This window comes from Carassius gibelio, chromosome A11, assembly GCF_023724105.1.
Source record: "Carassius gibelio isolate Cgi1373 ecotype wild population from Czech Republic chromosome A11, carGib1.2-hapl.c, whole genome shotgun sequence".
Taxonomy (NCBI): Eukaryota; Metazoa; Chordata; class Actinopteri; order Cypriniformes; family Cyprinidae; genus Carassius; species Carassius gibelio.
Window position 1 is genome coordinate 3,241,162 of NC_068381.1, and position 15,588 is coordinate 3,256,749.

At 34.5% G+C, this 15,588-nt stretch overlaps 1 protein-coding gene and 2 pseudogenes across 1 annotated transcript; 1 reads left to right on the plus strand and 2 right to left on the minus strand.

Moving 5' to 3' along the window:
* The first annotated feature begins 872 nt into the window (after positions 1 to 872).
* abhd6a (abhydrolase domain containing 6, acylglycerol lipase a) lies at positions 873 to 10,429 on the plus strand. The gene is made up of 9 exons (XM_052609236.1): positions 873 to 1,033; positions 1,713 to 1,832; positions 4,039 to 4,195; positions 4,496 to 4,609; positions 6,633 to 6,765; positions 7,562 to 7,719; positions 7,803 to 7,857; positions 7,940 to 8,040; positions 8,800 to 10,429. Exons 2-9 carry the CDS (start codon positions 1,714 to 1,716, stop codon positions 8,980 to 8,982), a joined length of 1,020 nt encoding a protein of 339 aa, XP_052465196.1. The 5' UTR covers positions 873 to 1,033; position 1,713; the 3' UTR covers positions 8,983 to 10,429.
* Positions 10,430 to 10,754: 325 nt separating this feature from the next.
* LOC128022034 (transcription factor HES-5-like) lies at positions 10,755 to 11,439 on the minus strand (annotated as a pseudogene).
* Positions 11,440 to 14,420: 2,981 nt separating this feature from the next.
* LOC128022032 (transcription factor HES-5-like) overlaps positions 14,421 to 15,588 on the minus strand; it is a 21,731-nt pseudogene continuing 20,563 nt past the window's right edge.

Here is a 15,588-nt window from a genome sequence, read left to right on the forward strand (position 1 = left end):
AATATTATTAATAAGATAGACAAAGTTGAAAAAAAAAATCTAAAACGTTTTGACAAGACAGATTTGCTTCTGTTACTTTAATTTTTTTATTCTATCTGTTTTCTTTTTATTTATTATATTATTTAAAATCCCATCCTACGTGTAGTGTGTTAACCTAACTGAGACTTGTTATATCACTTATATATCATTGCTCTTTTTGTTGTTTTTGATCGCTTCCACTGTCTTCATCTGTAAGTCGCTTTGGATAAAAGCGTCTGCTAAATGAATAAATGTAAATGTAATGTAATGTACTTTATAAAAATTAAGTCAAATTAGCATTTATGTTAGAGCTGAATTGAGCAATGAAAATGCAGGATCTACCTGAAGAAGAAAAATAAATAAATAAAATAAAGTAATTATAATAAAATCATACACATATAAACAACCAAACAATAGTTCAAATTATCTTCCTTAGGCAAAAAAATAAATAAAATAAATAAGGACTACACTGGAGGAACTAAACAAGAAAAAAAAAGAAAAAAATATTTAGCTTGCAAAATATAAAAAATAACGACATACTCAACCGCTTTTGAAAATTGCCTTTAATGTGTTCTTGTCAGGTGATACATGTAACATTTCTCATCGCTCATCATGATGGACCAATCACAGCCGTTGCATTTCTTAGATAAGACCTGCTGGTCGATTCGAATTTTTATATCAGACATAAAACTGTTAAACTAATAATTTATGTAATTATATTTATAATTCTACAAATCTGTGCAATAGACAAGTAATTGTTAATGTGAATGTGTTTCAGTGTGGGATTTAGCTGTGTGAGGCGCCACGCTGCACCTGACAGATGTTCGCTGACAATTCCTGTCGACGGTTTATTATTTCTCTCTTCCCCTTTAAATCGTCAACTTCCCTGTTAACGGCACAGTGAGCGCGCAGCAGGGAACGCGCGCGCTCCTCCGCCGCGGATCAAAGGGTGACATGACTCGGCTTTGATCGCTCTTCTTCACGATACATTCATACATTCCACAGACATTTAAAGGTATGCTAACTAATAACAGATATATTCAAACATCATTTGCATGGAATCTTGCGATCAAGAGCGTTTTATTATGCAGGTTATTCAAGCTCAGATCTTTGGTCACATGACAAAATGACAGCTCTGATGTTACAATGTTACATTTAGTTACCAGTTTAACATTATATAATTGCGACAATGTGTAAATGTATCAAGTGAGGTCTGCGTGTCATTAATTCCATGCTTGTAGTAAAAATGAAAGTGTATCACGTGTTCTAAATACTGAATATTGTTTTACATGTATTTCCTTGTGTTTGCATGCTCTAAATTGATATATTGATTGATTAATTCATTCTAGAGAAATGTTAAGATCTATGAATGAGGACAAAACTCACAAATAATCTAGATTATTTATTTATTTAAATTAAATCTAATGTTATGCAATACATTATTTAAAAATATAATTATATTACATGTATATCCTATGTTTATGCTTTACCTAATAAATCACCAGATATATATACTTTTATTTGCTGGTCCCTGCTGTATATGCACAAACACATTTATGTTTTTCTTGCTTAAAAATATGTTGCAGACATGGTTAGATAATATAATCTGTTCTGCTATATTAAAGGCTTTCTGACAAGAGGTCATGTTCACAAAGCAGATTTATGTGACTTTTCACTGCTGTGTTGTGGAACAGGATGGATTTGGACGTGGTGAACATGTTCATCATAGCCGGAGGGACGCTGGCGATCCCCATCCTGGCTTTTGTAGCCTCCTTCCTGCTCTGGCCTGCAGCTCTCATTAAAGTTTATCACTGGTAAGTGCCCTATAAATGCTTAAATTGAATTTCTCCATGTCCTCAGAGTTCATTCGTCCAAGTAAAAGCATGTGCATTGCTCAGTATAGAGAAATTTCAGCATTTCAACACTTGATGCTGCCGTTAAACAAGCAAAAATCACACTTTAATTTTAAAAGCCTTATCGTTGCAATCAGTGACAGTTACACAGATCACACGGACCACACGGACCACAGAAGAAGATAAAGATGAAACAAGTCTTTTTTGTGCTATTAGCAATTCCAAACACATCAGATATATGAAAAGTCACAACTATAATGTAACAGTTGTTGTCAGGGTCTTGTTGCAGTTGTTGTTATTTTCTCACTTAGTATTTTTGTTAAATTTTTGTTTAATTTGACTATGGTGTTTTTTATTGATATTTAAAAAAAAAAAATTATTTTCTATTTTTATTTAAAATTTAGTTTTGTGTTTTTGCCATTTTTATTATACTTTTTTTTTATATGTCAATTTGTTTTTTTATTGTTAATTTTTATTTCCATTTTTGTTATTTTAGTACTTTTTTAAATGTTGAGAATTGTTTATTTTTATTTAAAAAAAAAAAAAAAAAAAAATATATATATATATATATATATATATATATATATATATATAGTTTTAGTTTATTTAACTATAATATTCCTTATAAAAAATATTTAATATTTTGTATTTTTATATTTACCATTTTCATTTTAGTTAACTTTTTTATAAATATATCTGTTTAATTTTTTATACATTTTTTATTTGTTTTAAACAAACTCACTTAATTTTGATACATTTAAAAAAAAAAGTAACATCTTAAAAGTAATTTTGCTTCTCAAGTAAATCTATCTTGATTAAAGTGTCTATATTTGTACTGGAAAATCAAAATAAAATCTTTTTTTTGAAGTGTGTTTTCTTGCAAATCTCTCAGGCATCATGGCTGCTTTTTCAGGTTGAGATTATTTTATCTGATGACGGTGATAAGTGCTGGTTGTCTAACCGACTTCTTTTGTCTTCATGCCACTAAACTAGGTGAAGGGTTAGTCACTTCAAAGAGCTCACATTCCATGTCACAATACATATTTACAGCATGCCATTAGTTCATATAGCTGTAGTTTTTTAATAATGTATTCAGGAAGCTAAATGTGTGTGTGTGCATTAGCCTGGTACATGCAGTTCTGCATTAGGTGCTGATGTCAGCCGAATCTTATGCAAGCTGCCCAGTAGACTTTGGTTCTCGTAATATCTGGGAGGCAAACTTTGCTCTACATGACACAGTCATCAGAACCGCTGTTTGCCTGTGGGCTTAAAAGACTGACTGACTCCTTCAATGTCTCTTCTGGAGTGTTTATGAACTCGTGCAAGCATTTTATGACACTGTTTGCCATCTCAAGCATCACTTTCTGCTCCAGATGTGAATTATAAAGAGTAGCTTAAAGGAATAGTTCTCCAAAAATGAACATTTACTGTAAATGTGCTCACCCTCAGGCTATTCAAGATGAGTTTGTTTCTTCATCAGATTTGGAGAAATGAAGCATTGCTTCACTTGCTCAGCAGTGAATGGGTGCCGTCAGAATAAGAGTCCAAACAGCTGATTAAAAACATCACAATAATCCACACCACTCCAGTCCATCAGTTAACATCTGAAGAAGACAAAAGACACATGTTTATCAGAAATAAGTCTAAACTTTAACGCGTCCACAGTCCATAATAATGCTTCCTCCTGTTGTCTCTCACATCAAAATCCACCCACATATTCGTGTAGGAATGTTTTAGACTGTTTTGACATGTAAATGGTGCTTGATCTGTGTAGATCTCTCTCCTGATTCAGATTAGATTACCTTTTTCATTGGAGAAAGCAATATCATAGATAGTGGACTCATATTATAGCTGGAAGCTATATTTTATTTGTTTCTTACAAACACACAACTTTTCACTCCACAGATGTTAACTGATGGACTGTGGATTACTTGTGGTTTATTGTGATGTTTTAATCAGCTGTTTGGACTCTCATTCTGACGGCACCCATTCACTGCTGAGCATTCATTGATGAGACACTGATGCAATGCCATTATTTCTACAAATCTGATCTGAAGAAACAAACTCATCCTAATCTAGGACAACTCTCATGCTAACATCAAAGCATCAGCATAGTTTTACAGGTCCTTTATTTGATTTGTTACTCTTTTGGTGGTTTGTTCTTCAGGTATTGGCGCAGAAGGCTGGGAATGCGGGTGGATTATTCCGAATATGAAGGCTATCGCTTCTGTTACTCTCATAGAGGGACTCCAGGCACCCGTCCGTCCGTCCTCTTGTTACACGGCTTCTCTGCACACAAAGACATGTGGCTCGGTGTGGTCAAGGCAAGAAACCACAGTGGAGCAGTTGCTCAACAGTTCAATTCACTATTTAACAAACAAGGATTATTTTTGGTGCATTTAAAGGTCAAATATATAAAATGCTCAAAAATCATTTCACAACAAATCACATGGCCTGGAGAGCACTTTGGGACATGATTTCGAAAGCATAAAATACAAGCATAGTTACATAAATCCTGTTGACTCACACTGATACTCAAGAACACATGCTTTTAATATATGAATCAGATCATGCAGTAAAATAATCCTTTGACTGACTGTGCATATTTGTTTTATCTTTTGTAGTTTCTTCCTAAAAATATGCACTTGGTGTGTGTTGACATGCCGGGACATGAGGGTACGACCCGCACCAGTGCTGTGGATTACTCCATCGAGGGCCAAGTCAAACGGATACATCAGGTGGGGGTCATTTCTGGCAAATGTATGTAAATGTAATGCTTATTATTTAAGAATTTTTAATTGCATTTATATTCAAGTTAAAATTGCATGTATAATTTTTTTTTTTACTAAATAATTTACATTTAATTCATTAACTAATTTAACTAATTTGTTAAAAAATTACATGCAATAAGAATAGTAATATAATAGTATTAATCATTTTAATATTCAAATTATAATAACAATTTTCATTTATTACATTTTTCTTTTTCCAAGTAAATGAGAAAAATAATAATTATTATATATATATATATATATATATATATATATATATATATATATATATATATATATATATATATATATAATTATTTTTTTAATTAAATTTAATATTCAAACTGCAATTCAAATTATTTCATTTTAATTTAACAATTAAATTAATTATTAAATTAATTAATTTGTTGATTTGTTCATTTTATATTTTTATATTTTCTGTTTTTATTTTATTTTAGTTAAAGTTTAACTAATTTAGTTTTGTGTTTTTGCCATTTTTTATTAAAAAAAAATATATATATATATATATATATATATATATATATGTATGTTGATAGTTTTTTTATATATATACATTTTTATTTCCATTTTACTTATTTTAGTATTTTGTTAAATGTTGGGAAATGTTGCCTTGGCATCTGTTTATTTATATTTTATGTATATATATATATATATATATATATATATATATATATATATATATATATATATATATATATATATATATATATATATATATATACGATTATAAACTATTAGAAGTATCAATGGTAATATAACATTAATTTGAATTAATTGTAAAATATTTATTTTTAATTCATACCAAGAAAATCAAGAAAAGCTCCGTTTCTTATCAATCTGACACTTGAGTTGATGTACATCAGCTTGATGAATTCCCAGCCACTGACCCAGTTTTTCTGTTTGGCTAAACCTTTACACGGTGTGTAGACTAATACGTTTCTCTTGATGACACAGTGGATTTATTAGGCTTACATGTTGAGATCTCTCTGAAGCATCTTGAGATCAATGAAAAGCCCTTGTGTCTTCATTTTCTGTATTCTCGGCCCAGAGCTAATCAGCTTTCTTTCAACAGAACAGGCTTGTGCCTAAAATAGATGGCCTTCTTCAAACCCGGGGCACTTTACGCGGTTTCCCAGCCTGAAATATGGCCCTTGTGTGTCAGGTTGATTTTGGCTCAATTAAAGCTGTCTTTCATTTAAAGCAACTTCTGCTAATTGCTGATTTGCTTAGCTGGAGTGATTATGCTGAAAGAGGCGTTTTTGTCATGATGCTGAGAGCGAGCGTTTTGGGGTTTTTAGGTTAAGGATGAATCTGCTTGTTTTGATGGATGCAGATTAAAAATAACTCCCTTTTATCTCTGGAGCACATTAAAGTCTCTGACTTCAGTGTGCATCATCCTTATCTGATGCAACCATTCACAGTCTATCTGAAGACTGATTGTTTGTCCTCACTGAAAACAAAACGCTGTTTGATGCAGAAGAATTCCAGCCGGATGGATGAAAACTCTTAGTGCTGTTTTTCTAGTGCTGGTGTTTGATTCTTAAAACAATCTTTTATGATGTGCATTAATACCCAGCTTACAGGAAAGGTTATGAACAAATGGTTTTCCAGTAACGTTTATAGAATGTTCGTTCAATCTTTACAGTATCTGGTCTTTAATCATTCTCAGAACGTCAGCACAAAAACATTATTTCATTCATACATCATTCATGGAATTTTGCATTTGGATGTGCATCTAATGTGTTTTAAATGTTACCATTTGTTTTAGAATGTTCGGCGAACATTCAAAAGTAACATTTCCTTTTATGTTCCAAAAATGATCAAAAGAAAACACTTTTCAAAACTGGACATTTAGAATGTTCAAAGAAGTAACGTTTTTTTTGTAACATTTTCAAAACACTCTCTGAACGTTCTGTATTTTTGTTAGCTGGGGAGCAGATCCAATTTTCTCCATTTTTTCTCTGTTTAGTTTGTGAAGAGTATCGGTTTGACCAGAAAGCCCTTCCACCTGATCGGCACGTCCATGGGAGGAAACGTGGCTGGAGTTTATGCCTCCCGTCACCCGTCTGATCTGTGCGGCGTCACGCTCATCTGTCCAGCTGGTCAGTTCTTGTGTTTCTGATCCTGTAATAGTTCATCAGCAACACTTCAACATTCTCTAGAATCAGTCTATTTCAGAAGGTGATATACAATGTCTGCATTAATATCCCATGACATGTACTTTGTACCAAGGATAAAATGTTGATGAGGCAATTAAAATACTGATAAAGACGGATGAGGTTATTGTGACTTTCATGATTAGATAAGATGTCAGGTAAATAAAAGCATTATTTAAGTCACAGAACAGATCATGAGCAACAAGACAAACTGTATTTTGCCCTCGAAATACATAAACCATTTTAAAACAAAACGTATAGAGTTGTATGCATGACATTACAAAACTATATGACATTGATATATATCGTCAAATTGTGCTTTAACGGATAAAAAAAGGTTTTTATTCTGTTTATTGCATTAAATGTGCACTTTAGCTAAAATGTGTAAAAAATACTGAGCAAAGTTAATTCTAAAAAATGATCTGTGATTTTATAGCTGTTTATTATGTAAGTGGTAAGTAGTGTTATTTTAGTATAATATATCTACTATTATAATTTTTTATGTTTTAAAGTAATATAATATGAATTGTAATATTTGAGTAGTAATATTTTGATCTTGTTTTTCTTTTTATATCTTTTTTAATTTAATTGTAGTCAAAGTTTAAGTCATTTTTTGTGTGTGTTTTTGTCATTTGAATTTGATTTTTTTTTTTATGTTAGTTTCAGTTTTAGTTAATTTAGTACATCTCCCAGGATGAATAGATGCTTCTGCTGTGTAAAGGAACATTTCTGGGTTTGACAGGTCTCCAGTATCCCACTGAAAGTAAGTTTGTTCAGCGTTTGAGGGAACTTGAGCAAGCTCAGGACAGTGAGGGGATCCCGCTGATACCCTCCACACCAGAAGAGATGGAGGAGATGCTCAAACTGTGCTCATACGTGCGCTTTAAGATCCCTAAACAGGTGTGTTTATGTGCTTCAATGCTTCTTATGGGAGTTTGAATCGGCTGTGAATGGCTGTTTTGGTTCTTCCTCTGGTTTCCTAGATTCTTCAAGGACTGGTGGACGTTCGTATTCCTAACAATGACTTCTACCGCGAGTGTGAGTGTCTCTGGTGTTGTTCCTACCTCAGTGTCTTCAGAAATAGCAGATCTGTGTTCAGTCTGATCGATATCTTCTGCAGGTTTCATGGAGCTCGTCGGAGAGAAATCCAGACACTCTTTACATGAGAACATGCATCTCATTTCAACTCCTCTTCAGGTTATTTGGGGGAAAAACGACCAGGTACAGAGACGCTTTATTAGGATTGCAGAATGTGTCTCACAATTGCAAGTTATTCATTGTGAGATTTTTAGAATTCTGAGAAATTCTTTCTCAGAATTCAAATGTTTTTTTTCTTAGAATTGCGAGTTATTCATTCTTAGAATTCTGAGAAAAAAAGTCAGATTGTGAGATTGTATATCACAATTTATACCATTTTCCTCAGATTGTGAGTTTTTATCATCAATTTCAGCATATTCTCAGAGTTGTATTTCTGTATTTCCTTATTTTTATATTTCTTTATTTGTCAGTATTGTGAGTTTATATTTTGCAGTTGCAAGTTATTAATTGTGAGATTCTCATAGTTCTGAGGAAAAAAAATCTGTATGAATTGTGAGATATAAACTTTTTTTTTTTTTTTTTTTTTGAATTTTCACATTTTCTGACTGCTTTTCTGACTTCTGATTTTATTTTGCAAGTACAAGTTATTGTTTCGGAAAAAGCCAGATTGTGAATTTCTATATCAAAATTCAAACTTTTTTTTTTTTTCTTAAAATTGTAAGTTTCGTAAAATCTTGGAATTCTTCCCTTTCCTGACTTCTCCTTGACTTTTTACCCAGCATTTTATTAGTTGTGAGAAAAGAGTCCGTTATAAATCATCATTACAACTTTTCTTCTTTGCAAGAATGTAATGGCATATGTAGAATTCAGCCATTATAAAAAGCGTGCACATTTGACGCTTGACCTGAGTAAAGAGCAGATTCTGTGTATTGTGTTCTCCAGGTGTTGGACGTGTCCGGGGCTTCAGTTCTGGCCAAAGCCATCCCAGGATCTCAGGTTCATCTGCTGGACAACTGTGGTCATTCAGTGGTGATGGAGCGGCCCAGGAAATCTGCTCAGCTCATCATGGACTTTATCATCGCGCAACAGAACGCAGCGATCAACAGCAACAAGAAACTGTCCTAGAACTGGACTTCATATGGCTTTAATATGTGGCTTGACGGTTAAGGATCTCAGCTGCAAACCTAAAAGTTGCTGGTTTGATCTCTCTCTCGAGAGAAGGAGAAGCAGAGTCCTGCTGTGTAACTGATTACTCTTTATTGTAAGTCAATGCAGTTTGTGCACAGAAAGATGCATTGGATCAAAGCAACAATATATGATTGGACTATGGAAGCCTGTTTCTGCCTCTGAATAATAAATATAAAAAGGGAATCGAGACTTTTTTTTGCAGGTTTCTATTTCGCAATTCTGACTTTTTTCTTGCAATTCTGTGTTTGTATCTCTTGATTCTGACATATTCTCTCAGAAATGTGAGATGTAAACTCACAACTGTGCATTAAAGAGTCCAATTCTGAGACCATTTTATTATATTTGCATGTTTATATCTTGCATTTCTGACTTTATTTCTCAGAATTGTTTCGAATTTAAATCTCACTCAATTCTGATGTTATTTCTTGCAACTCTTATTTCTCAAAATTGTGAGTTTATGTAACGCACTTATGAGAAAAAAAGGGAGAATTGTGAGATAAAAATGTGCAATGACATTTTTTATTATTATTCAGTGGCAGAATCTGGCTGCAATATTTAACAGCCTGTAAATGATCCGTAAAAGTAATTTTTTTTTTAGTGAACGCTCAGGGACGCACACTAACCACTGAGTTGTAAAGCACTTCGATAGCTATGCAGATACAGATCAGTGTCCTGCAGACAGCAATGGTTCCACTTTAACCTGGAACAGACCAAAAACAGTTATTTACTATTAATATATTTCACATTTTCCTCTGATACCATTCCATGTTTGAAGAGACCTACCTAGACAGCTTTTCTGGGCATCACATACGCTTTCCTTTCCTTTCCTGTTCTTTACCTTTCTATTTTAAGATGATTTATTGTTGGTGGTGAAACGTGCATCATATTCTTTCTTATACTACTGTTCTTACAGTTTAGACCTTGTATAAATAAGACTGTATGTCTTGTAAATGTATCTCGGAAATAATGCAGCTATTTCATGCCTTTGTTAGGATCTGGTTAATAACGCTGTCTTTAGTGAATGCATATTTAGTGAATTCTTACAGTATTTTTGTCAGTTTAGACTCCGTTTACATGGTCTTAAAACACAGGAGACGTAGTGAAGTTTTCATTTTATTTTCATGACTAATATCAACATATATCACAACTTTTGTTTGAAAGATTCTCCAAATCACAAAGGAACTGAACATGGTTCAGATATGACTAAATATCTTTATAAAAGTCATTTAAGTACATTTGCATCATATTACGGCTTGTCCCTTGATGGAAGACAAAATCATAAAGTACTTCATAGTATAGTATAAATATTTTTCCAAGCTGAAAATGTTTATTGTACCTTTTTAATCTAAAAAGCAAAGAAAATAAAACAAATATTTTAAAAGTTGGTTAATTTGTTTTTATTTCCTTCACAGAAGTGGTTTATACTGTATCATTGCTTTTACAAAAAAAAAAATTGTGTTTAAATCTTAATAATAAAAAGCTAATTAGCATTAATCTAATAATTATTATTACCAATTCATGGGTCAATGACTTTCATAAAATCTTCACTGAAGACAAAATAGAACACATATTCCAGAAAATGGAATTCTAATTCATGTTTGTGGATCAAATCTTGTTACAAAGATAAACAATATTGTTTTGTTTAACCCTGATACAGGACAATAACACAGTTTTTAAAATGCCATGAAAATGTAAAAGTCTAATACAGATGTCAGTAAATGTTCTCATCTGGAACTCTTGACATGAAATCTTCACAGAAGATCGAATCATCGGAGCACTTAACAGAGAAACTAAAAGTATAAAAGTGTCCACTGAATCTAGTGTAGATGTTCAGTCTGAGTCTGTAAGGCTCTCTCAAGGCCTCCAGGTGGCGCTCTTGTTGACATTCATGTCTTTGCTGGAGGTCTTCTGGTCTGGAAGGACACTTTCCCTCCTGTTCTGATCACATGATGTCTGCAGCTTCTGGAAGTGCTTCAGCAGTCTTCTCTGGCTCTGTGTCTTCATCTCATCTTTGGACAGGAAGTGCACAATCTCACAGACTCTCCTGAAGAAGCCTTGATTGACAGCATGTGAACTGGAGTTGTGTCGTTGCAGGAAGCTGAGCTTCATCTCCAGGAAATCATCTTGAATCAGTCTGCTGCTCGAGGAGCTCTGGAGCCAGAAGACACTTGAGCTGCTCGATGCTGCTGTTGATACCATCTCTGCACATCTTCTCCACCATCGGCTTTCTCAGCTGCAAATGAAGACAGAAAAGCATCAGAGAAGTGTCCTTGGAATAAACCAGTGATTGAGAAGAGCCGTGAAAGCTGCTGCAGTAATGCTGCTGTAAGTAGGATGTGAATGTACCTTGTTGTTGAGAGGGAGAAGCTCCTTTGAGATGATTGTAGCTGTCATGTCTGGATCTCTGTGCTGTAGATCTCTCTGTTTAGACTGAGTCTGGTTTGCACTGGCTGCAGCTCCTCTATTTATACTCCCAAATCTCCATATGAATGTGTGAGGCTTGAGCTTGTTGGAGTTTCTCACCGTTTGGAGCCAATGGAAGAGCTCAGACAGACAATGAGGGATGTGGAGCGCCACATGCTCAATGATCCTCCATCAGGAGCTCAAAGGAGCAGGTGGAGAGTGACTCTGGGAAAGTGCTGAGAGCTCATGTTCACATCAATGACACTGAAGCAATGTCTTAACCAAATCACTGCCATACTGAGATTTCATTCCTGGATCTGGTGGAGACACAGAGACACACAGCTTCCCACACTTCTGTATCATCATTAAATCACTCACACAATAGAAGTGTGTCGGCCCTCACAGGACTAATTTTGGTTTCCAAACACTGAATCACCTTTGCTGTGAGTCACACAGAAGCTTTAATGGTGATAGGCTGTAATAATAGTTTTTCTGAAGTTAAAAATATACTACTATTCTCTGCAAGATTTTAAATTATAATTCAAGTCTGGAATTAAAAGTTGGTTAAATCCATTATGGGTAGGCTAAATGATTTATTAAATTGATGCACATTTAGTTTGAGTTCAATTAATTTAATAACTGCACAGATGTGCTTCAAGTGATTTCAGTGACATGCATCAGGGAATGCATTTGTAAATTCAACCTTTTGGGTTTAAATAGTAGGCCTATTTGAACATCTGTTTCTCATGTGAATAGACACACTTCTATTGTTGTGTGTGTGAGAAACTCTGGAGAACAGAGTCACAGTTCTCGTGTCATTAGCATCCTAAACCCCAACACAAGCTCAGGATTTGACAAACACACGAGGGAGAACACACACTTCTGGAGATTTACATACATGCATGAACTTGCTGATAAAAACATCATTAATCCACACCACAAAAGTACTTGTGAATTATTGTGAATTTTTTATCAGCTGTTTGGACTCTCATTCTGACGGCACCCATTCACTGCAGAGCATCCATTGATGAGCATGTGATGCAATGCTACATTTTTTAAAATCTGTTCCAATGAACAAAATAATAATACTATTTCTTTAAGCCTAAACTTAAAATTGTAGATTCGCTTTCTTGCCTTTGCATTTCATGTCTTTGAAATCTAATCATATACTGAATATAGAGACAGAAATTGAATGTAAATCTTTGCTGAAATGCATAATTCTTTACATTTTTCATTGCTTTAAGACAGATTTCAAGAGCATATGTCCTGTGTCCTGTGCATAGCTGTAACTGCAGAATTCTTGAGCTGACCATCTTGTGGGAACTTGATCTGTCCTGCGTCCCCACATTCATAAAGATGAATATAAGTGACCTTATGGCAGATGGCAGAGAGGAGAACATCCCACCGATTCACTCATCAACACACTGTTGTTCAAGCAGCTCAGGTTTCTGATTGGCTGAGAGGAGAGCGATGCAAGTATAAATGGAAGCTGAAGATGACAGATCCATGAGACATCAGCTCCTGTGAGGAACCTTTAACACCGAAGACACTTCGGTCCAAACTGAGCTTCATCTTCAACACTCGGCCCGACAGGAATCAGCATCAGTCATGACGACCTACATGGACATGTCTTTCCAGAGCAGCATCAAGACTCAACACGTGCAACACGCAAGGTAGAAGAACTTCACAAACCGGCAGATGCATGAAAAGCTCCAAACCTAAGCGCTATCTTCTAGTATTTGATTCAGTTTTAATATTCTAAATGCACGTGAACTGAGGTGATTGTGTTGTTGTTTTCAGATGCGTTCTTACGTGTTTGGAGAGAAAGTGTGGCAACAGTTTGGAGAAGCTCAGGTGTGCTCTTGGAGAGTATCTTCAGAACGGCATCCACACCTCAGATCTTCTGGAGAGGGCCGTGTCTTTCATCACCCTCAAAAGAGTTTTACTTTCCCATGACGGCTACTCCAAATACTCCCGTGACCTCCTGCGTCTGTTCCCTGATCACACAGAAGATGTAGCAGCGTTATGCTCTGAAGAATGAACATCACATGAGCACCAAGAACAAATCTCACACAAAAGACTCTTATGAGAAAGAGTGAACAGAAGAAGAAAATCTCTCACTGTCATGCCTTTAACTTTGTATATGTAACTTTATGCCTTAATGATTTACATTTGAATGTATTTCTTGCTCGAAAGAAGAATATTTTTATATTTTTGTTTTCACAAATGCTCAGTTTTTATGCATTATATGCATTATTCTTGGCAGATACACTGCAATGCATTTTAACAACTGTGTTTGTAAGTGAATGATACTTTATGCTGTTTTTTGTTTAGCATGAAAAGATTTAAACCAAAACTCCTTTAATTGGAGTAAATGTTATTCTATTGGGATGCAACAATAACGTCATATAATTGATAATGGCTTGAAAAGATAGAAAATAAAAGTAGGTTTTTAATGCAATTTCCATTCATTGTCTTATTTGATGTGTATTATGAAGGTTTCTTGCTCTATAAGCAGTCAGATTGCTATTTACAAAATATACTAGCCTATGTGTTCACATTTATTTTAGCATCTTTAAGGCAGGAGACATAATGCAATCCTAATAAAATGTTCTCAGAGCAACACATTTCTATAAAATCTTGAAATGTTATTGCTTTCTAACATAGTGACTTACATACACTCACATTTTAAACAATATCACTCAACAACTATCCCTTCAATTTAGTTTCTTATGCTCAAATAGATTTTTTTTTTAAAAAAGCTTTCATTTCAGGTTGTTAAAACTTTTAGTTTATCGAGTGAAATGTTGGGTGTGAGTGCTGAAGAAATGATTGTGATTGAATGTGTGTCATGAGAGTGTGTCTTTTCAAATTGGATTTTGTGAGAAAAACATGGACAACAAAGTGAGATGGGGATTTAAGATATATGACAATAATAATCACAGATGACAGACGTTCAGATGATTGTTTTATTTCGCAGCAGAAATACAGGACATTCACTAAACTGCTTTAGTCTTTTCAACTTTCCATAACCTTCACAGAAGGACACAAATGATCACATGAGCAGTTAAAATGACAAATTCCAACATGACAGAAATTTGTCGTGAGAATATAAACCTTCACAGAAGGAACAATGACAGCTGTAACCAACCAACACACGTTTACAAGCCCTTAAAACAGAGTGAACCTGAATGTGATCTATTATAGACCAAAGAGAAATGATTAAATATGAATCACAGAGTTTGAATTATCATCATCTCAGATTAAATCAAATATGGGTTTGTTTTGAGCCACTTATGTAAAGAATTAATAATTTAGCAAGATTCTTGCCTTCACATTCATTTAAGTAAATTAGATTATTTCACATAACATATTGTTTAAAAACTCTTTTTTTATCAGCTTTTAGAACAAAGCTTCAGAATCAGAGTAGTTTTCAGATCATAAATGATGTAAAAGTATGTAAAATTCAATGTTGTCTGATGGAGATGTCAGTAAATGTTCTCATCTGGAACATGAAGTAAAGACTTCACAGAAGATCGAACCATCAGAGCACTTAACAGTGCAAATATCTCTTCCAAACTGGAACTCATGAAACACTTTTCTTCGAAAAGAGAAACTAAAAGTATAAAAGTGTCCACTGAATCTAGTGTAGATGTTCAGTCTGAGTCTGTAAGGCTCTCTCAAGGCCTCCAGGTGGCGCTCTTGTTGACATTCATGTCTTTGCTGGAGGTCTTCTGGTCTGGAAGGACTCTTTCCCTCCTGTTCTGATCACGTGATGTCTGCAGCTTCTGGAAGTGCTTCAGCAGTCTTCTCTGGCTCTGTGTCTTCATCTCATCTCTGGACAGGAAGTGCACAATCTCACAGACTCTCCTGAAGAAGCCTTGATTGACAGCATGTGAACTGGAGTTGTGTCGGTGCAGGAAGCTGAGCTTCATCTCCAGTAAATCATCTTGAATCAGTCTGCTGCTCGAGGAACTCTGGAGCCAGAAGACACTTGAGCTGCTCGATGCTGCTGTTGATACCATCTCTGCACATCTTCTCCACCATCGGCTTTCTCAGCTGCAAATGAAGACAGAAAAGCATCAGAGAAGTGTCCTTGGAATAAACCAGTGATTGAGAAGAGGCGTGAAAGCTGCTGCA